This window comes from Ictidomys tridecemlineatus, chromosome 15 (genome assembly GCF_052094955.1).
Source record: "Ictidomys tridecemlineatus isolate mIctTri1 chromosome 15, mIctTri1.hap1, whole genome shotgun sequence".
NCBI lineage: Eukaryota > Metazoa > Chordata > Mammalia > Rodentia > Sciuridae > Ictidomys > Ictidomys tridecemlineatus.
In genome coordinates this window covers 44,847,065-44,869,372 of record NC_135491.1, presented here as the reverse complement: position 1 = coordinate 44,869,372, position 22,308 = coordinate 44,847,065, and the positions used below count along the sequence as shown (strand labels likewise).

Below are 22,308 nucleotides of genomic sequence, written 5' to 3'. Positions count from 1 at the left end.
TTACCTCTCGGTGGCCAGGCGCCGCCAGGATGCTCGGTCGCCCAGCCGCACGGCCTCACGGGCCGCTCAGGCCCCGCCCCCGCTCCCGCACGTCACCCGCCACCGGATCGCGACAGCGCGCGCTACGTCGGGACAGGGCTCTTTGCCGCAGCCTCTGGCGGCGTCGCTTCGGGCCCCAGACAATGCCGCGGCATCCACGATCCTGGGCCCGGCCACTACGTGCAGATTCCTGGGCTGCCCCCAGCCTACCGCGTCGAGACTGGTGTGGACCTTGAGTTGGGCCCAGCCACCCTTGTCTTGGATGGTCACTTCCAGACCCTGCACGCACTCATAGGAAGCCTGGGGGCGGGGGGCCTCCACATGGATGCTACACAATTCAGAGCTGTAGAGGGCCCTCATACCTTGTTCCCATCTGGTCCTTAGCTGGGGGACCCCACATCCAAAGAGACTCAAACAGTTCACTTAAAGAGCTCCCGACAGGCACACACCCAGGACTTATCCTTGCACACTTTGCTCAGACTCAAATCACTGAGGCCCTGGCAGACACAGTCACTGCCGCCTCCCTTAGCAAAATCTGCCCCCCCCCACCATGGCTCTGTCCTCTTTCTGCCCGACCCTGGTGGTGCCCCTCTTTGAGGAGTTGCATCCTTCTGTCCTCTCCCTCTCCCTCCTGACCTCATGGGCTCCTGGACCCTCCCCCTTGGTTTCCTGTCTACCTCAGGCAGTGAATCTACTGGGTCATTCATTCATTTCTCCCAGTTGTATGTTGACAACTGCACATCCTCTAGCTCCAGACTACACTCAGATGCTTGCTCCCCTCCACCTAGTGGTCCAGCAGCACCTGATCTCTTCATCCTCTCTGTCCCCAAGGCTACAAGCATTGCTTTTCTCCTGGGCTACAATAGCTTCCCAATCCCTATCCTGCTCTAACCCATCTCTGCAGGATAAGAAATGATCCTAAAATACAGATTGTAATAACTTTGAGCCTCCCCTAAAAACTTTTCCATTTCCTCTGAACAGCCGCAGGTGGGAGGCTGAGACAGCAGGAGCACAAATTCAAAGCCAGCCTCAGCAACATCAAGGTATTAAGCAACTGATTGAGGTCCTGTCTCTAAATAAAATACAAAATAGGGGTGGGGATGTGACTCTGTGGTTGAGTACCTGTGAGTTCAATCCCCAGTACCGCCCCCTCCCCCCAAAAAAACCTTTTCCATTCCCTGTCCTACCCACCCATAGGCCTGGGATGACAGTCTGAGGAGCCTTGATAATGCTAACTTCTTTTGTCCTCTGCTTAGAACAACTTCCATAAGTATAAAGGACTATATATACATATTTGGGTTAGTACATCTGACCCTTTACCTCCAGGAAGAGCTCCTCCAGCCTCTCTGGCCAGGCAGAGGGACAGTTCTGGACACTTTTGAAACTTGGTAGCAGCCAGTCCACTTGTCCTTGCAACAATTGCATACGTAAACCTGCTGGCTTCCAAACCTCTGGCTTTGCTGTGTCTCAAGCAACCCATCAACTGAAAGCCCACGGCACCAGGGACTCAATCAGATATTCTCCAACACTATCAGTGCTTTACAGCACCACCCTGCAGGATATATTTATTTAGCCCAGGAAACAGACTGAGGAGGGCCACGAGGCTGCCCAGGCTACCTAACGGGAACTTGTAGAGCTGGGATTTGTCATCCTTTTACAGAGGGCAGTTCTGCAGCTGGTCTCTGTATTCCCAGGTATCTTCATCCCCTCTCTGGGTCACCCCTTTTATCCAAGTCCTACTAACACGGTACTATAGTTAGTCCTGAGAGGGCGTGAGCGCCTTCTAGTGGCCAACACTGTATCAAAGTCTGGAGTGTAGGCTGAGGGGTTCTGTGAGAGACAGGAACTGGGGCTCCTATCAACTTTATTGGCCCCAGGCTTTCCACTATCAGGTTCAGTCTGGGACCCCATCCCTATGTATGTGCCCTCTCTACCATTTGTTTGGTCCCATCTCTCTTCGCCTATACCAGTCTCAGCCTAGCCTCTCTGCTTCCCTCAGTCTCTGTCCCAAAGTTAAGGTCCAGTACCTGATAACCTGCCTCTCTAGTTGTCCACACACTTCCATAACCTCCCTCTTCTCATGCTCAGAGTAGTCCAGGACACTTTACAGCATTCAGAATATTTTTATTGCCAGTATCTAGATACAGCCTGCTCAGAGCCCCATACAGGGATCACCACCCAGGAATAAAGGAAGAGACAGATGCTGGACATGTGTACAACATGGAAAATCTAGAATTGTGAAATCTGGTGGTACAACAATGCAGACCAGCCTGAAGGTGGCTTTGGACCTTGATCTCAGCCTATAGCCACATGCCCATTTGGCACCCACTGCCATTAGGCAGGTCCAGATTCTCCATCCCAGCTATCACAGGAGACCATATAGCATCCCTGGGGCAGACAGAAAACCCCTAGATGGGCCCTAGGCTCCTGGCTCTCAAGAATCTGGGCTAGACCCTGGAAACTAAATACCATTCAGCTTCCTGGGAGGAGGTGCTGGGCAGTGGGTCAGAAACCCACTACCTCTCAGCCCTGTGCCAGCCCAGCTAGGTTCTAAGAGACCCTAGCAGGATGGTAATGTGGTGGTAGGGTTTGCAAGAGGGCACCTCAGGGCAGCTCTGAGCAGCCATGGTTGCTTCCTTCAGTTCCCTAAAAGGTCATGGCACTGGGCACAGCTCTCCTTGAACCACAGTCCCAGAGCCAAGGGAGCCAGCTTCAATACTAGGACTGACAAAGCACAACCAAGGGGATCAGGGCTTCTGGGACATAGCCCCCAAAACTGAGGGAGCATCTGCTGCCTGATCCAGAGTAGGCTGCTCCTGGAGGTGAGAGGTAGGAGTGGAGTATATGCCCCTGGATCTGGGAACCATGGAAAACAAAACAAATTGCCCCTGCCTGCAGGGGGTACCAGGCTACCCCATGAAGTCTACCTCATGGCCTGAAGTCAGGCCACTGTGTCTACCAGTGAGGCCACAGGGAAGCCAGCAGCTCCAGCCACCCATGGCCAACAGCAGGCCTACTTGAGGCCAGCATGTGAAAAGGGTCACCCTGGGACCTGTGGGGGCAGGGACCATCGCTAAGTAACATCTCTCACAGGAAGTCCAAGGGCCAGTGGGCAAGTTTGGGAAGGCCATAGGGGTAGAAGGAATGTATGACCCCCAAGTTGGAGATTGGGGCCAGGTACCAACCAATCCACCCCACAGAGCCCATTTCTGAGGTCACAACAAATCCAACAGCAGCAGCATTCTTTCTATAAAGTGTCCCTTGAGTCCATGCTTATTTTCTCCTTCTTCACTACCATAGAGGAAGGATAAGAAACAGTACTTTCTCAAGGCAGATAATCCAAAGCCCAAGACCCAGGAGCTTGATGACAGTCCCAGAGACTGGGGGAAACCCCATGGCCGAGCCATTCAGCAGCCCTGCCTGGCACAGAAATCAGGGCCCAAGGAGCACACGTTTCAGATAGGCCAGGGTAGTGGCATTGGCCAGCATCTCAATGTGCTCACTGCCTGGTAGCTCCTGCAATGACACTTGGTGCTCCTGGAGGTTGTGCCAGGCCTGGCACTGCAGGACACTCTCCAAGTTCACAGTGCCATCGCCATCACCAAAGCAGATTTTAGGGTCGCGATCAGGGAAGTTCTCATAGTAGAAGGAGTCTGGTGTGGGGACACCAGTGCCATAAAGGCAGTGCAGCTGCACACCAGGTGGCACCATGGTTTCAACCAGCCCCTCTGTGTCCTGCCGCATGAGCCAGCCATCTTCAAAACCAATGTCCTGGAAGAACCGTTGATAATCTCGCAGTGTGTAGTTGGTTGTAGGTGTGTGTACAAACACCTTCTCAGGTGACCAGGTATAATTGTAGGGCAGTAGCCAGCTGGTGGAGACTGCAGACCGCTGCTGCTCCCGGATCTTCAGAGGCCCAATGACAGGGATGCGGTTGTTGTCTCCTGCAGGGAGAGGACTTCAATCAGTTCTGTGCTGATGAACACAAATAGGATGGGCAGCAGGTTCAGGACCATGTCCTCTGTTGGATCCCAGGCAATAGACACAACACAATGCCTTTATTTTTATGTGGTGCTGAGGATCAAACCCGGGTCTTGCGCGTGCTAGGCCAGTGCTCTACCACTGAGCCACAATCCTAACCTTTAAACTTTTGATTCTCCTGCCTCAGCCTCCCAAGTAGCTAAGATATTATTTCCCTTTATTTTTGCTACATTTATTTAGGAAGCGAATCCAAGCTTTGTGGGTTTTTTGTTTTGTTTGTTTTTGTTGTTGTTTGTTTTGTTTCTTTTGCATTTCCTCACAAGGGATTTAGGCAATACACCATCTCCCCTTCTTCCTAGTGATTTATTATATTTCCTCACCTGTAACTGGTACCCTCCTCCAAACATGTTATCACCACACCTGTGGGCACTGGCTTTGTCTAAGGTGAAGCAATAGGTCCTCTCTATCACATTGAACTATATACATGTTGTTTTCTTCCTAAGCTCAGAACAGAATTCAGCCAGCCTGATCTCATCCCACCTACCTGCCTGTGTACTGATCTGGTGGCCATGATTATTGAAGACAGGGCAGGAGGGGAAGCTACAGACAGAGTCAGACCTTCACCTACTGGAATGTAACACCACAAACACACCCATCAGCCAGTGAGACCTCTAGGGGTGATCTGAACTTGGAGACAGGGGCCACAATATCTGAAAACAGAAACCATATGACCTTAGCTCTGCCTGCTGTGGACTTCTATAAGATTCTGAGGAAAGGGATGCCCCTAGGGGTTCACCTTCCTACATCTCACCCCCTACTCCTGGACTGCCAGTGCTGACGACAATTTTCTAGCATCTGAGGAAAAGGAAGAAACTCTGAAATGGGCTGGGGCCTGATCTCCATCATGGCACCCAGTCCTGAATGTCTGAGTCATGACCTCATTATCCAGACAACTCAGGTCGCTGAGACAGGCGCTGGGCCTGACCCAATCATAATGAATAGTTGACCAGGCAGTCAGACAGTGCTAATGACTGGAGGAAGCCTGGCATGGTCCTGGCTCAGTCCCCAAAGTGAAGGTCCTCAGGGCTCCCACACAGTCCTGGCAAAGGGAGAGAAACTTCTTCCTAAAGCAAGAACTAGAAGTTCTGACAGTCATAAAAAGGTAAGTGGATTACGGAGGAACCAACAAGGTGGTGACTTTCCCAACTGCCAAGACAAGCAGGCACAGCCAGATCTGCACCTGCTTCCTCCCTGCATTACCCACAGAGGCTCCCCCCTGCCCACAGATGGAGGTACAACTCATAAACAGGAAATGGTGGTCCAGTCTTCCTCCTCAGGAACACAGGTGAAGATGAAGAAGTGAGGATGCAGGCGAGGGAGAATGAGAAGACATTTGAGACAAAAAAAGTTCAGCAGCCAGACCTAGCAATGTGTGTGCACGTATATGTTTGTGGTGTATATGTACATGCAAGTGGCTGTGAGGCCAGCAGTTGTGCCTCTCCAAATACAAGGTGTGAGAAACACAGATTATAAGGGCTATCAATTAAAGATGTGAAATTAGTAGTAGTATTAGATCCTCTTTTAGAAAAAAAAAAAAAAAAGATATTTGAAAAGGAATGTTGCTCTGGAGAAAGAAATTCACTGAACCAAGGAAGTGACATGAAGGGTGTTGGCCTAGCAGGAAGGAGAGAAAGGAGGCATTCCTGGGACTAGCCACCCACACTGGGCCAGGTAGGTCTTACCTGAGGCCAGGACGCGCAGGGTCTTGGCCACGCCCCCCCAGGGAGCTCCCAGTGACACAAAAGCACGGATATACTTGTCCTTCCAGGCCTGTGGTTGCCGCTGCAGAAAGTAGAGTGTGTACATGTTGCCCATACTGTGGGCAACCAGTACCACAGGGCCCCCATACAGCTGGTACATCTCCTCGATCATCTCTCGGAGGGCCAGGAAGTAGGGCCCGTTTTCATCTGCAGGCCAGAGCCAAGCAGGGGTCAGGCAGGAAGGGTCCTGGGGCTTGCACCACTGACCATTCTTCAGGCCAGACCCAGGACTAGAGGGTGGGGAGAGTGCTAAAACCCAAATGGAAGCAGTCTGGTTCCCCGCCAGCTTCTATAAAGGGAGGACAAAGGGGCCCCTTTTCCCGTCAGTCTTATCTATCAACCCTCCCCAGGGTTCAGAGGCCCAGAGGTCCTGGGATAAGGGATGGGGAAGAATAGGACAAGATTGACCAGGGGTATTGGTATGACCACAGGGGCCCAGAGATAGGGGAGAGCCCAGGGCTGAGAGCTCAAGACCTATGGCAGCTATGATTGCCTTCTGCCCACCTCCCAGAACCTTAAGGAAGGAATGAGGGTGACTTCTTACTTGGGGCTCGGCGCCAGTCATAGGGGGCCCCTCGGACATCTTCACCCTGTGTGTAGCCCCAGCCTACAAGGCTCTCCACCATGGTGTGGAAATAGGAACCTATAGACAAAAATATGCAAGATTAGAGAAGGTACAGCTAGCACCAGACACCCACACCACTACTGACACAAAAACTGTGATGTCTCCCAAATGGATCTCTGGAGGAGGAGTATAGAGCTCTGTGCCCACACTGATCAGAGATAGCTCACAGGTTACCCCTTCAAACCAGTGGGGTTCCTCCAACTTGAAGAGTCCAGCAAAGGCTCTAGCCCCAGCCCCAGGAGCTACATACCCACACTGCTTTTGCTGGGGTCCAGGAACTCCAATGAGAAGGTCTTCCCAAAACCAGGGACACGCACGTCCACACCATCAGGAAACTGGGTGGCCCGGGATGTTCTGTTGTAAATCAGCCTGTTGGGAGAGAATAGTGATCTGGTGATCCAGAGATAACATTAAGCTTGGTGTGTCCCAATACTGCCCTGTGGGGCAGAAGATATGGCTCAATGGCAGAGCTAAATCTCCAACTACCATAAGAAAGCCTGGCTTGCTTAGCACACACAAGGCCCTGTGTTTTTTTTTTTTTTTTTTAGTTCTCGGCGGACACAACATCTTTGTTGGTATGTGGTGCTGAGGATCGAACCCGGGCCGCACGCATGCTAGGCGAGCGCGCTACCGCTTGAGCCACATTCCCAGCCCAGGGCCCTGTGTTTGAACCTTAGCACCAAAAAACAAAATGAGGAAACTGATACGGGGACCTGAGTCATACTCCCTTCTCATCCCCAGGGTTTAGTTAGATGTAAAAAAAAAAGAGACCAAAAAGTAACAAAGCATGTTTATAAAGCATGGATCAGAATAACCACATCCAGGGGGCTGAGGTTGTGGCAGGGGGGATAGAGTGCTTGTCTAGCATGCATAAGACACTAGATTCGAACCTCAGCACCACATTAAAAAAAAAAATGAAATAAAGATATTGTGTCCTCCTACAACTAAAAAATAAATATTAAAAAAAATAACCACATCCAAACAAGAATCCCTCACTGAGGCTTACACCAAAGACTGACCACAGGACTCATGTCAAAGCAAAATTCCCTTCCCTCTAATGTCATTCACCCTAGAATGAGGTCCTGGACCAGCCAGAAGGAAGTGCCAGTCCTAGCTCTGATGTGAACTTCACACCTGACTCCAGAAGGCAGCCCATCTTGCAAGCTCCCATCACTCCCTCCCTGTAGATCTAGCTCTTGCCACCCAACAATGCATCACAGGGCAAAAGAGATGGTGAGTATAGCACATAACGGAATCAGACAGGGACCCCACCTCAGGGCCTTATGACTGTAGCTGCTAGGAGGGTGGGAGTATAAGAAGGTAGACAAAAACCCAGAGGAATGTCATGGCCAGATAAAGAGACAGAAGAAAAGCCTTGTACAGACTCATGTGGGTATAGCTGGGTCCCTCTTGCTTTAGGCATTAGACCCAGTAGCCAGCCTCATCCCAATCATACCATCAACAGAAGACAAGAATGAACTATGTTCAAATGACTTGCTTAGTATCCCAAGGATATAGATGGATGGAGATATACAGATGGGTAGATATAGATATTGCATATATCTATATTTCACCTGCCAGTGACTATAACACACAGGATTTGGCCAACAATCTCCTAAAACCATGACATATATGCCAGTCGCTTGATATCCCTAACACCCCTTTTGTTAATTTTCTATTGATATAGATAAATAGATAATTTCTATAGCTATAGTACAATATAGAACCAGACACGAGGGACCCCCCCCCCACTTCAGGACTGAATACATGGCTGCTCTACCCTCTGCTTCAGGTAGGGAGCTGGGATGGCTTAGAGGAATGATGGGAACGTGGGGTTGGGGGCAAGATAGAAGAAAACTCTTGTGCCAGGCTAGGACTCCTACTGTGGCCTTGATGCCCAAGAAAATGTGAAGTTATCACCCACCCCCTTAAAGATCAGCCACAGAGGCTTTCTGGAACTTACCACAGGCTGTATTCTTATACCGACTGTATACAAAGTGGAAGAAGAGTAAACCTGTCCTCTATATACCTCAGCCCAGGCCTTGTACCTGGCCTATATTATAAATGGGGGGATGTTGGGGGACAGGGATCACAAAAAGCTGACAAGATCCCCAGCACTGACCCAAATAATAGGTCCTAGGGGCCCATTCTCCTCATTCTATAGATTATCCCAAAGCCATCCAACAAAGTGCAGAAAATTGTTCTAGAAAATCAAAGCAGGGGCTGGGGTTGTAGCTCAGTGGTAAAGCATTTGCCTAGCATGTGTGAGGCACTGGGTTTGATTCTCAGCAATATATATAAATAAATAATAAAATAAAGGTCCATCAACAACTAAAAAAAAAAATTAAAGAAACAAGAAAATCAGCCAGGAGTGGTGAACACGCCTATAATCCCAGTGGTTCAGCAGGCTGAGACAGGAGGATCATGAGTTCAAAGCCAGCCTCAGCAAAAGCAAGGTGCTAAGCAACTTGGTGAGACCCTGTATCTAAATAAAATACAAAAAAGGGCTGGGGATGTGGCTCAGTAGTTGAGTGCCCCTGAGTTCAATCCCTGGCATCCAAAGGCGAAAAAAAAAAATAAAAAAGAAACCAAAGCAGTTTTGTTTAAAAATCTAAACAGGTCAGAGGCTCAACAAAGGCAGACAAGCCCCTCTCAGTAACCGCCCACACCTCCAGTTGGCAGTACCTAAGGCCATGTCTTCAGTACAAAAATAGAAATGAAGATCAACAGCCCAGAAATAACCCTGATCACACACAAATCAGACACTGAGGAAAAAATAGTGAACAAAGCAGGCAACATAAACAGGGAAAACAGGATACCTGGAGAAGTAGCCAGTAGGTATCTGGGGAAAACTTTAAATTCGTGAAAGTTTATTGAGCATGAGTGTTCTTGCTTCTACTGCTATAAAGACAGTTATAATCCCTGCCCTCAGGGAAGTCAGTGTGGGAGGGAACATTAACCTGGAGTCACACAATTTCTGAGTTTGAATTCTGATTTTGCCACTTATTAGCTGAGGGAGTAGTCAATTTTGTAACTTTTTTGAGTTTCCAGATTTCCTTAGTCCAGAACTAAGAAAATCTTAGTCTTGTTTTAAGGTGTTGAGGATGGAACCCAGGACCTTGTACAGGTCAGGGAAACACTAGCCAAACCTCCAGTCCCTGGAAAGTAAGTTTAAAAACAGCACTCGTTGCTTAGTGTGGTGGTACTCACCTGCAAACCAGTGACTTGAGAGGCTGAGGCAGGAGAATCAATGCCCAGTACCAAAACATTCTGAGAAATGGGTCATTTGGCAATTTCATTGTGTGATCTGTTATGATTATATATGAGTTATCCCTAGAAAGCTCACATATGAGGCAATGCAACAAATTTCAGAGGTGAACTGATTAGGTCATAAGCATATTAAATTTTTTAGTTGTAGATGGACACATATCTTTATTTCTTTATGTAATGCTGAGAATTGAACCTAGTGTCTCATACGTGCTAGGCAAGTGCTCTATCACTGAGCTAGAATCCCAGCCCCCAGGTATATATTTTGTCCCTTCTGAGTAGAGCACTTTTCTCTCTCTCTCTTTTTTTATATTTATTTTTTTTTTAGTTTTCGGCGGACACAACATCTTTGTTTGTGTGTGGTGCTGAGGATCGAATCTGGGCCACACGCATGCCAGGTGAGCTCCTACCACTTGAGCCACATCCCCAGCCCTAGAGCACTCTATCTCTCTGCTTCCTGGTGCCATACTCCCCGCTACTTTCTTCCACCACACACTTCCACCTCAGGCCAAGAGCAATGGAGTCAGCTATCTATGAGCTGAGACCTCTGAAACTGTGAGCGCCAAAATAAACTTTTCCTCCTCTAATTGTTCTTTCCAGGTCTTTTGGTTACAGCAACAAAAAAGCTAACTAAAGCAACATCATAGAGTGTATCAACATGGCATAGTATTTGGCAGTAATCCCCCCTTTCTTTTAATAAGTATGAGTACACTCTAAAATAACAAAATATTGTGTAAGTAAATACATAGATCAGTAATATAGTGGTTTACTATTATTTTTTTTCATATTTTTAAATTTTTAGTTGTAGGTGGAAACAATACATTTATTTTTTTTCACGTGGTGCTGAGGATTAAACCCAGTGCTTTACGCATGCTAGACAAGCGCTCTTCCTGAGCCACAACCCCAGCTCCTGGTTTACTATTATTATCAAGTATTATGCGACTCTGGAAGCTGAGGCAGGAGGACCACAAGTTCAAGCCAGCCTCAGCAAAAACAAGGTGAGACTCTGTCTCTAAATGAGATACAAAATAGGGCTGGGACTCAGTGGTCCAGTGCCCCTGAGTTCAATCCCCAGTACCCCCGCCTCCCCCCAAAGTATTATGTACTAGGTTATTTACACCAGCACCACCATAAAAGATGCATAATACATTTCATTATTAGGTTAAATGGTTACATCACTAAGTGATAGTATTTTTTTAGCTCCATTATAATCTTATGAAACCACCATTACATATGCAGTCTGGGATTGAATGTGGCATAAGACTGTATACAAAATGTACAGTGCCTATATTTAATTTTGGGGAATCATCCTTTTAACATAGTTTGGCACTTGATGGTTAAAGGAAGCATTCATGCGGCCTGGGGAAGGATTGGCAGGAGAGACTTCATAAAGGAACTACGGTCAGGTTTTCAAGGGTAAATGGGAGAGAATTTATCAGATGAAAGTGTACAAGTAAATTCCATGTGGAAAAAACAGCATGTACAAAGACATGGAGACACAGCACATCCTAGGAAGAACAAGCAGCTACAGAGGCAGTTGTGACCAAGACCCAGACAAAGGGAACAGTAGAGCCATAGATAGGGGCTGGACGAGGCATAGAAACTCTATGTGTAAGGTCTGAAGGGTAAGGGCTAAACTGGAGAGAGGAAGGACAAGAGCAACAGAAAGAGGAAGAGAGTTCTTCTTAGCAGAGTGCAGAGGTGGCTGACTGACCAGATCAGAACAGATTGAGGGCCTGGGGAGGGAGAGGTCACTGACCTCAAGGTCTCTTGAGATAGAGATGAGAAGGAAATGGACTCTGAAGGCCTTCCTGGGCCCCACGGGTGAGTGGTACCTGTCCGTGTGCCCCAGCCCCCACCTGATATTGTCAATCCAGCAGTCAATGATGACAGGCAGCAGCAGTTCGAGGTTCAGCCAGAGAGTGAAGTAGCTGTCGGTCCTCTTGGAACAAAGGTAGTGCACTACGGAAGGCTTGTCCAGCTTTGCTTCCAATTGGTTACCCAAATCACCAGGCACTGTGGGGGTACAAAGGACATCTGTGAACTCTGGCAAGCTGGAGACCCCCAAGAACCTTCAAGTCTACAGCAGGACTGCCTCCTCTCTGCAGAGCCATGGACATAATGACAGACCTCTGCAGTTCCACTCTGCAGGAAAGTCAGAAAGCAGGGACCTTGACATAGAAGCCAGGGTATCATCTTCATGCAGATCAGCTATTACTGTTGTAGGGCACATACAGTAGCACAAAACAAAGCCTATGGGTACATACTCTGTGGAGGACGTGGGAGAGGCCTGACATGTTTGTGGGGAAGCCCCTAACATTCTCCCAAACTCCAGAAAAAATAAATCTTCACTGGAACTTCCTCCTAGGCCATTCAGATTATTGGAAGGGGCTTTAGGGCAAAGTCACTTCCCCCTGCTAAGCTTCAGTTTCCTTATCTGACAAATAAGATCTTAACCTGAACCATCCCCCACAAGCACATACCGAGTTTCTTTTCTTTTTTTTCTAGTTTCTATAGTTAATGGATCCAAATAAGAGCTCTGACTAGAAAGAGCTTGGAGACTCCTCTGATTTTTCTCAAATCCCTAAAATTTGGGCTGGGATTGTGGCTCAGTGGTACAGTGCTCACCTAGCATGCATGAGGCACTGGGTTCAATCCTCAGCACAACGTAACTGTAAAATAAAAATATTGTGTCCATCTAAAACTAATTTTTTTAAAAAAAATTTTGGCCAAGACTACATCCCTGTCATTAGATAGAAATCCTTAAGGCCTAAACTTCTATTTAAGTCATCCCAGGCTACAAAACACACACACACACACACACACACACACAGACGGCCTTGTTCTCCCTGAGAGAGAAGTGGGAAACAGGATAGCACAGGGGCAACTGAACTGAATCCAGACAAGGCAGTCTAAGGTAGGGTTGTCAGAGGGAAGCCATCAACAGAAACAGTTGAGCCCTGGACCCTTTATGACACCTAAGCCTATCACCATTGCTTTACTGCCCAGTGTTCAATGCCCTTTATAGTCTATTTGCTCCTATTGACCTTTTCAGGCCACACCTGCCCCCACATGCCATGCTCTCAACACTTCCCAAACACAGCTCCATTTAGGCCTTGACCACTGATGAACAGCCAGCATTCAGTGCCCCAGACATTCACTGCTTACTGACTGAACCCAGCCCAGCACAGGGTGTGTCTTCCCTGTGCACCATTCCAGTGTTTTCAGGGTAGAAGATAGTTCCTTTAATGATGTGGGTGCTAAAGGCAAGGAGTCTCCAGTATGAAGAAAATATGCCTGTGGACTAGGCAGGTTACTGCCTCCAACAAAGGGGGAAATGGCTGAAAGAGGAAGTCACCAGATCTGCTTTTCCCAGATACCCTTTGCCCTGGTCAGACTATTAGGCCTCTAAAAATAGCAATGGCCACTTCCTAAGACCCCCAGGGCCTAGAACTAGGATAAGAGTAGTACAAGGGGTTATCTTTATCCCCACCTAACAGATAAGGAAACAGAAAGGTGGGAATGGCTTGCCTAAAAAGTTTCTTCCCACTTCTCTGGCTTCTGCTATCTCTTCCACCAATTCGGCATCCACCCCTAGAGGATTCATCCTCAAGGTCAACTCCACCACTGCCTGCCAAGGGGTCTGAGTTAACACTATCACCCCAATTCCCTGAGAAAATGGGCAGGTGAATATTCTATCTGCTCAGGCTCCTTTGCTGATTTAAGCAAGGACTGGACAAATTAGAGTACAGTTAGTACCAATTCAGGCAAAAAGTCTGTGTGCTAACCACATACTTCCCAATGCCACACCCCTCATGCTCAGAACTCCCTAGCCCACACATGGCTTCTTGTGACCCCCAGGATAAAGTCCCTATGACCCAACAGGTCATGAGCCCTACCCAGTTCACTTCCCCATCACACAATCCAGCCAGCCAGGCCAGAGTTTGCCTATCTCCTGATTTGTAGTTCCTTCTTCCTGGAAGGAATCTCCCTGTTTGATCTCCATCATACTCCAGGAAGCCTTCTCTAACACCTACTCATCCAGGTTGGCTTGCCCAGCAGACTCCATCTCTGAGGGTCACTGTTAGTCCCACTCTGGAAAGTTGGGGAGAAAGGGTCAAGACAGCACGAATTCCAAGGTATATCTGGGCCCAGAATACCCCTGGGGAATTGGACTCAGGGAGACTCGATCACTGAGCCACATCCCCAGCCCTTATATGTATTTTATTTAGAGACAAGGTCTCACTGAGTTGCTTAGCACCTCGATTTTCCTGAAGCTGGCTTTGAACTTGCAATCCTCCTGCCTCAGCCTCCCAAGCTGCTGTGATTACAAGCTTGCTCCACCACACCTGAATGAGCATTTCTTGACCTGGAACTTCTACTGGGGCCTCCTGAAACCATGCTGCCTATCAACTCTACTCTTCCATGGTCTGCATCATTCCCACTAAAATATCCCCAGTAGAAAAGCATGGGTGGGGGGCTGGGGATGTGGCTCAAGTGGTAGCGCGCTCGCCTGGCATGCGTGCGGCCCGGGTTCCATCCTCAGTACCACATACAAAGATGTTATGTCCACCGAAAACTAAAAAAAATGAATTAAAAGAAAAGAAAAGCGTGGGTGGGCAAACGAGGGGTGGCTGCAGCAGACTCAGTATGTAAGGTATGCCTCAGTGTGCCTCTCCTCCCTGGAGTCCTGGGCAGGCCACTGACACACTATCTCTAAATGGGAAATATGGACTGAAGGAGACACCTAAGGCTCTCCAGTGAGAGGTTTAATCCTGGCCCACCAACACAAGGAAACACTGGTTTCTGTGTAGTTGCCAGGCCTCAAACCAAGGAGGGAGTGATCAAGGAAGTCACCCAGTCCCAACAGCCTGGTCTAACTGTACATGCATGAAGGGGTGAATGTACATGCATGTTCCCTGACACCTGTCCATGACTATTGTCCCAACCCTTTCCCCTGTCTTCAGTAATCCTGTTTCCCTGAGGCCTTCCTCCCTTAGGCTCATTGCCATCCATTTGATAAGTTGAGGGTGAGGGAAAATGAGCTTGGTGACCAGCTAGAATAGCAATCTTTTCCCCAAATACCTTGCTTCCAGTAGTGCCCTTTGAAACATGGAACGTACCAGACTGCTTGAGGGGTTAAAAGTAACAGCTAGTTCAGACCAAGGCCAATGAGAGGCCAACTCTGAGGCAACCCTGCCCACCCCCACCAGCTCCAGGAGTGGAGCCCAACGGCCTCTTTCCAGCTACAAAATAGGGATAGGGCGAAGCAAAACTTGGCACTGCTGTGGGACTGCTGATAGAGTGCACAACCGGGTGGTATCACTCCCACTCACTCCCATTTTTTTTTTTTTTTAACCAGGGGCAGATGGTAAGAGGCTGACCACACCCTTGCCCAGAATGGCGGGTGGTGGACTGGCAGACCCAGGTGACAAGACGGATACCAAGACGATCCCCCATTTCACTATTAGATGCAGACCGGAGAGAGGCCCCGTTTCTCCCAGTCCAGTTGGACCGACCCACCACCAGACGCACGCCTCACCCAGCACCACTGGGGGGTGACGTTGGGCCTGGAGCGCCGGGTCCGAGAGCAGCAGCAGCAGCAGCAGCAGTTCAAACAGGAGGCCACTCGGGAGCAGGGCCTTGCGGCAGGGACAGAGGCGTAGGTCCATGGCGTGCGGCGGCGGACTGCAGGTCCGAGGTGCGGGTTCAGTGTTCCGAGCTCGTGCCTAGGCCGGGGCGGTGGCTAAGAGCTTAACCCCGCCGCCCGCGGCACCTCCTGCAAACAGCCTGCCAATAGCGACTCTCCATCAGACGCGTCCCTCCCTCCCTAGCTCGCGGCCCCGCCCTTGTCCACCCAGGGGTTGGCTCTCTCCACCGCGCTGCGTGCCGAGAGCATCGATCAGCCCCTCTAGGCGCCGCTGGGCTCCCGGCTCTCAATCTTCCTGGCCGACCCAACTCACCCGGTGCGTACCCATCGGAGGTCCACGCTGGGCAGCCCCCATTCCAGATCCTGGAGCCTCCCAAACCTCGAGGATAGGAAACCCACCTGGCCGCTAAAGGGATACCGGGTCCCGAGCTCATAGTGGCTTAACTACCCCTGGCAAAGCAAGAAGAGGGGAAGTGAGTCAAGGGGCAGTTCTTGGGCCTTAGGTTACCAGCAGTTAACCTGGACCTTTGCCCAACCCCCACACCAGCTCTTCCCAACTTGCCCTGAGGGTAAGTTTAGTCACCGGGCTCAAAGACCCGCTACCTATGTCCTGACCTTGTGGTTATGGATACTAGTCAGGTTGTGGCTCAGCGTAAGCGTTTTGGGAAGTGGAGCCTGGGGTACCCAACCAGATGAGGCAGTTCCGATGGGAATGGGCTTGAGCCTGGACCCTGAAGAGTGGAAGGGGCATTAGGAGCTTGTGTTGCCTCCTACTCCACTCCAAGCAAACCTGGGGATCCAGAGAGGACACAGACTCCCTACGCCAAGAATCTAGGACAAACAATGTGGATGAAAACTGGACAGCAGCTTGGATATCAACACCCATGCCTCATTCTGGGATAAAGAGACCAGTATGTTTGGGGAATGGAAGTCATGATCTTCCACACATCCCTTCCTTGGGGCCAGCTACACCCTGTTCATCCCTGTCTGGTCCTAGGACCTCTGTCTAACCACTTCCCTCTTCTTGGTAAGCAGCTGACCCTGTGTTAAAGCTGATCTCTATCTTGGCCTGCCCCTGGGTTCATATGCTGAAACTGAAACTTAGTCCTTAGGGTAACCTCCTCTCCTGATGTCCAAATATTCCCTACCTCAAGCCCTGCCTCCCCTTCCTTCACCTCTGGCACCAACAGAAGATCACTGAAGACTGCTCTTGAAGGCCTACTCTGGGAGACCATAGAGACCCTTCTGCCAGGATTAGGGAAAGTCAGAAGCCCAGAGCCAAGAATTACATGATAGAGAGAAGGGATCAAAGGACCTGGGTAGACTTGGACTCTGGCCACACTAAACTTCCTAACAGGCCAGCAGCCTCAGGTGACCCTGGGCCCCTGGAAAGGTTGCCCTGTCCTCAGGAGTTCACTGATAGCCCACTCCCACAAGCAATTCAGATATTAGGAACCGTGACTATTGGATGAGGGATGGCAATGCCTGGTCAGCAATGACCCTTGCTGGCACTGTGGAGAAGGGTCAAAAGGTGAGGGTCCCCACTTTTACTCAGTGAGCCTGCCATCTACCCATTCCCCCTGTCTACAGACCTAGGGTCATCCTGGACTCTGGATGCCACCCTGCTTCTCATCCCACAAACTGGATGATCACTAAGTCTTGCCAACTCTACCCATCCCAATGCTAAACTGCCTTCATCCCCACAGTAGCCTCCTCACTGGTGTCCCAATTTATGCCCTTATTCCTGTGGGCTGCTTTCTACATGCCAGACTGACATCATTAAACATTAAATCATTGCAAAGGCACAGTGACAAATGCCTGTAATCCTGGCTACTCAGAAGGCTGGGACAGGAGGATGCAAAATTCAAAGCCACCTGGCTGAAGTTGTGGCTCAGTGGTAGAGCACTCGCCTTGCATGTGTGAAGCCCTGGGTTCAAGCCTAAGCACCACACACAAATAAATAAATAAAGGCATCATGTCTGTCTACAACTAAAACAATATTTAAAAAAAAAATTCAAAGCCACCCTTAGTAACTTAAGGAGGCCCTAAGCAACTTAGTGAGACTTGTCTCAAAATTTTACAAAGCGGGGGCTGGGGTAGTAGCTCAGCAGTAGAGCGCTTGCCTTGCACGTATGAGGCACTGGGTTTGATTCTCAGCACCACATAAAAATAAATAAAATAAAATAAAGATTATGGGCTGGGGTTGTGGCTCAGCGTTAGAGCACTTACCTAGCACATGCAAGGCTCTGGGTTCAATCCTCAGCACCACATTAAAATAAAGGTATTGTGTCCAACTACAACAAATAAATAAATATGATTGTGTCCATCTACAACTAAAAAAATATTTTTACAAAATTTTAAAAAGGGTTGGGGTGGGGGCTGGGGCTGTAGCTCAGTGGCAGAGCACTTGCCTAGCACATGTGAGGCACTGGGTTCAATCCTCAGCACCATATAAAAATAAACAAATAAAATAAAAGCATGCTGCCCATCTACAACTACAAAAAAAATTTAAAAAAGGGCTGAGAATGAAACTCAGTGGTAAAATGCCTCTAGGTTCAATCTCCAGTACTCCCCCCGCCCAAAAAAAAAAAAAAATTATGTCAAGTCCCTTCACTCTCCTCCTAAGCCCACCCACAGAACTCCCACGGTATGCTTTTCACTCACAGTGAATGAGGTCTGGCTGTTTCCACAACTTGCACTTTCCCTTTTCTCCAGTTGGCTTGTTTTTAGCCTTAATGGCTTTATTGCTGCCTAGAACAGGACAACCTCTGCCTAGAACAGGATATAAAATCCTGTTCCTCAGGATTTCTGCACTTGCTAGAGTGAGACTACCCTGCATTCCCCAGTTTGGGGGAGTCTACATTCAGGCCTCAGCTCATAAATGACCACTGGAATTGAAGCATCCCTCGCTCGCCTGGCTCCTATTATACTACAATGGCTGCAAGAGCAAGCTCTTCACCTTTTTTTTTTTTTTTTTGGTTTGTTTGTTTTTTTAGTCGTCAATGGTTCTTTATTTAGTTGTATGCGGTGCTGAGAATCAGATCCTGTGCCTTACATACACCAGGCAAGTGCTCTACCACTGAGCCACGACTCCCTCACCTGTCTTTTTTCTATCATATCCTTGGTTACTAGTTACTACCTGGCACAGTTTCTGGTACACAGCAGATGATTAATACATGTTGAAGGAATGTATTCATCCTTCTCCACAACATCCTTCTTCCATGACAGGACCCTGGTGCTTGTCAGACCTGGAGGTGGAGATAAAGGACTGAATGGTCAGCAGTGCTGGATGCGAATTCTGGAAAAGATTGGGAAAGAAGGAGGGTGTGTTTGAAGAGGGGAATACATTGAGTAAAGACCAGTAGTGGGAATAAACTCAGAGACTGAAGAGCCAGGCCAATTGTAATCTGTGAGAATACAGCCTCTGCTGCTACTGTTACTGGACCTTGCATTTCCTCTCACTATCCCATGTTCCATTCGAGGGGAGCATGGAACCATAGACCAGGTGGGTGCTGAGCTTGGGTCAACCAAACCCCAACCAAGGCCTCTAAACTGATTTGGTGATCACAGCTGAGCCCATTGGAGGCCAAGTGATTCTCCCTCAGCAGACCCCTATTCCTTCCTGCCAGAGCCTCCCTGAAGTAGAGGCCAAACTGATCAAATCAGTAATTCAACACAGAATCCTGGAGACAAGAGGCCCAGACCAGATCATCTAACTTGGTCTAGGCATCAAGGAAGGTTGTCCAGAGTAAGAATCATTAGAGATGGGTCTTGAAAGATAAGTAATTTCCCAGATCAATAAAGGGATATGTAGGTAGGTGACTGCTTCAGCAGCCCATGGATCCAAAGAATCACAATGTGTCTGGGGTACAGACTAGGGCAGAGTGAAATAAAGATTGAGGACCCTGAAAAACAAGCTTTAAGACTTGGCCAATGTGCAAGGATCCAGGAACTACTAGAAGATTCTAAGCCAGACAGAAGCGGCCTAGAAAGCGGAGTCCAGGGCATCTGCATTTTAACCTCATTCCTACAGGAGCACGTTCCTGCCCTCTGATCTTCACCATTGGGTTTTGACTACAGGGTCAGCGCGCCCTCTGGTGGGAACTCAGACGCAATTCTGCAAAGATGCTGGGATGGGAACCGCGGAGGAGCCCAGAGCTCTAGCTACTCTGTTGGCCTTGGAGATCAGAACCCTTAGCAGTGGGGTTAGCTGGGAGCCATTGGTTCACTGAGGGCCACGACAGGTATGAGCCAACTCCTTGCGGTGGTCTCCAGCGTCGAATCTTGTTCACAGAGGGACCTTTTCTGGTTAAGAAGGGAAAGTCCTGAGAGGATGCTTTTTCACTACTTAAGAGAACGCTGTCACTCTCTCCTTGCAAGAGCCTCACCCTGTATCTGCCCAGGCCTTCATTAACCCGCGATTGGCGCTCCCGCTGCCTTTAGGACTCCCGGCTAAGAGATTTCCAAGGGCAGCTTAGGAAAGACCTCTGGCCTTAGTTGAGCTGGGCCGTTGGGGCCTTTCTTAGCCCTCTGTCAGTACCCATTTCCCATTCATCCATTCATTCATGATTCATGAATCCTAGAAGCAGAAAGCAAGGAACAGTTTGGGGTAGGAGAATATTTCAAATTGTAGAATGGACCCCAGCTATGAAGGGAGCTACCTTAGGGGCAGAAATGAGGAGGAAAAGCAGGAGTGGTCTGGGAAGGAGGGTAAAGACATATAGAATGTCCTACTGCAAAGGCCTTGTGGTCCTAGAAGTTTACCATTGCTGGAATATTCCAAGACAAAAGAAACAATCTCCAGGACAATTCATTCAGTCAGTGCCGGCCTCAGATGTATGTGAGGAAAAAGCCTGTGTCCTCGAGGATAGGATGTTGGGTAGGGTGGTGGGGAGACAATAAATGATTAATAAATCATATTACAAGTTGGTTATGTGAGGGGGAAACACAAATTGCTTAATAAAAAGGGGGTGATCTAGGAGGAAGCACATGCAGATAAGGGAGCTCAGCAAAACAAGGACCCCATGTTATTTGGACGAATTTGGTTTTTCAAGAAGAGTCCAAGTGTCACGAATAGTCTTGGGGTGTAAACAGCTGGGTGGGCGGGTGGGGGTTTGGAGGAGCCTCCCTGTACTGCCAACTTGGGACTTGGGGTTCGCTACCCGCGGAGACCCTGGTAGTGAACATGAGCGCCTCTCTAGTGGGAATGGGTTCAGGATCACCAAGGATGCCACAACGAACTGGTCACCTCGACAGGGAGACTTTCGGAGGAGTTGGGCACGTAATTTAGAGGTTAAACGAATGGGGCTGAAGGCAACCCCATCCAGGCAACAGTGACAAGCGGCTCTGGGAAAGCCCTGCAGGGACGCCGGGACTGTTCAGTAGGAACCGGTGCCAGATAGGAGGCGGGGAAGGCCAGATGCAAACGCCAAGGTAGTTTTGGAGACGGATCCGGAAAGGTAGGGTTGCACAGGTAAAGGGGAGGTGGCTGGAAGGGCACAGCCCAGAGGGCGGGACTCCTGACAAAGGCGTGCTCCAGAATGGGGGAAAGGAGGGGCCTATCTCGCAGTTCCGTCCAGCCCCACAAATAAATATTTGAAATTCCAAACTTGGGGGTGGGGCCTGAGAAGCTACATTCTCCCCTCTCTCAGTGCACGATTCTCTATAAGTTTTTTCCCGGGGTAGGGACACGCGGGCAGTCGCTTGGATGGGGGGTCTGGAGAAGGGTTGCTATGCACCACTGCAATCCTTGGGGAACGTTCTAGTTGTCCCAGGTCCACCTACCACTCCGTCCCGGTAGCTGGGTTCCGGCGCGAGTCACATCCGGCCCAGAAGCCTCAGTCTCTTCATTTGCCAAGTGGGGACAAGTTGTAGTGTGGCATGGCCTGGAAGGCATCCCCGCCAACCTCGTCTCCCCTCTCTTCTTGGGCTGCGTCCCTTGCCTGGGCATGAGCTGGGGATGTGCCTGGGTCTTGCGCTCTCTTTTTCACTGTCCCAGACGCAGGGACCCACTTTTCTGACAGCACGAGGAGCGGCTCCAGCTTTGGACGCGGGTTGGGTTTGGCAATTTCACTTCTCTGCTCCTTCCAGGCTGGAGCCCTACGCGCCGGAATACAAATTTCTCAGTCACCTAACGGGAGGAAAGTACAGGGCGGTCTGAAAACGCGCCGTCAAGTTTCACCGAGCCGCGAGGGGGCGAAAGGGACTATTTAGAATAGGATTGTTGGCCCCCAATGGATAAGGGATGGAGTCAGAGGTTCGCTTGCGCACGTACACATCACCGCTAGCTCCTACCGCCAGCACACTCATATCTCCAAGCAATCAGACAGTCGCCCAACGAAGATGAAAACAGGCAGGCGCCCCTATGAGGTAGCACTGAAGCCCCAGGTCTGGACCATTCGGCTCAGCCTCGTCTAAGGTGCAGCTCTCGGGGTCTGGGGGGAAAGGGATTCCTCATACCCCAGTGTTAAGGCCGGCCCTCGCACCTATGTGGACAGATCCTTTGCTGTGATCTGGGTTGACAGCCCATAGCTCTAAGGACTCCTGATCTCTGCCGCCCTCGCCATCTCCATTCTCTAGTGATCTCTCCCGGAAGCCTCCAAGAGATACGTGGTTATTCTCACCGCCCCCTCTGACCCTTGGTGATTTCTTCCATAAACCCCGGCCAGCCGTCGTGACCCCCACAGCCCCTGGACTGTTGGTGACTTCCACAAGTCCGGCGTGACCGTCATGGACCGGAAGAGGCCTCAGGTCTTGCACGTTCTTTTGCGAAGGTCTTAAGGTCCGGGCGAAAAGGAGAAAAACTGGGTTCACCACAGTTGGGCAGACCGGACCGGGAAGTAGAAGTCCGGATCCTGAGCGCGTCCCCTTGTAGGGAGTATGAGTTCCTGCGTTCTGGGCTGAGTTCTGGCCCTCCCCCAAGACTT

General features: G+C 49.6%; 2 protein-coding genes and 1 non-coding gene across 12 annotated transcripts in view; 1 reads left to right on the top strand and 2 right to left on the bottom strand.

Annotated features, from left to right (window-relative positions):
* Window positions 1-144, bottom strand: part of Slc7a6 (solute carrier family 7 member 6) — a 36,530-nt gene extending 36,386 nt beyond the window's left edge. For 2 of the 3 annotated variants that reach the window (XM_040280078.2, XM_040280075.2), the window contains exon 1: window positions 5-64. The gene's annotated coding sequence lies outside the window, so the exon portion shown is untranslated. Of the gene's footprint in view, window positions 1-4 lie in introns of all 3 variants that reach the window. The other variant, XM_021721682.3, reaches the window with a different exon arrangement.
* Window positions 145-2,142: 1,998 nt separating this feature from the next.
* Pla2g15 (phospholipase A2 group XV) lies at window positions 2,143-22,286 on the bottom strand. 8 transcript variants are annotated; one of them, XM_078032569.1, is made up of 9 exons: window positions 21,868-22,286; window positions 21,167-21,512; window positions 18,522-18,630; window positions 15,275-15,832; window positions 11,592-11,748; window positions 6,716-6,834; window positions 6,385-6,483; window positions 5,763-5,987; window positions 2,143-3,983 (listed from the first exon to the last, which is right to left on the bottom strand). In XM_078032569.1, exons 4-9 carry the CDS (start codon window positions 15,402-15,404, stop codon window positions 3,472-3,474), a joined length of 1,242 nt encoding a protein of 413 aa, XP_077888695.1. In that variant the 5' UTR covers window positions 15,405-15,832; window positions 18,522-18,630; window positions 21,167-21,512; window positions 21,868-22,286; the 3' UTR covers window positions 2,143-3,471. The 8 variants fall into 8 exon arrangements, with proteins under 8 accessions (XP_077888695.1, XP_077888696.1, XP_077888692.1 ...); XM_078032570.1 differs by having other exon boundaries at window positions 15,275-15,522; XM_078032566.1 differs by lacking the exons at window positions 15,275-15,832; window positions 18,522-18,630.
* LOC120888196 (small nucleolar RNA SNORA51) lies at window positions 8,412-8,543 on the top strand. The gene has a single exon (XR_005731696.1). It is a non-coding gene; the product is annotated as a small nucleolar RNA SNORA51 (small nucleolar RNA).
* Window positions 22,287-22,308: the final 22 nt, after the last annotated feature.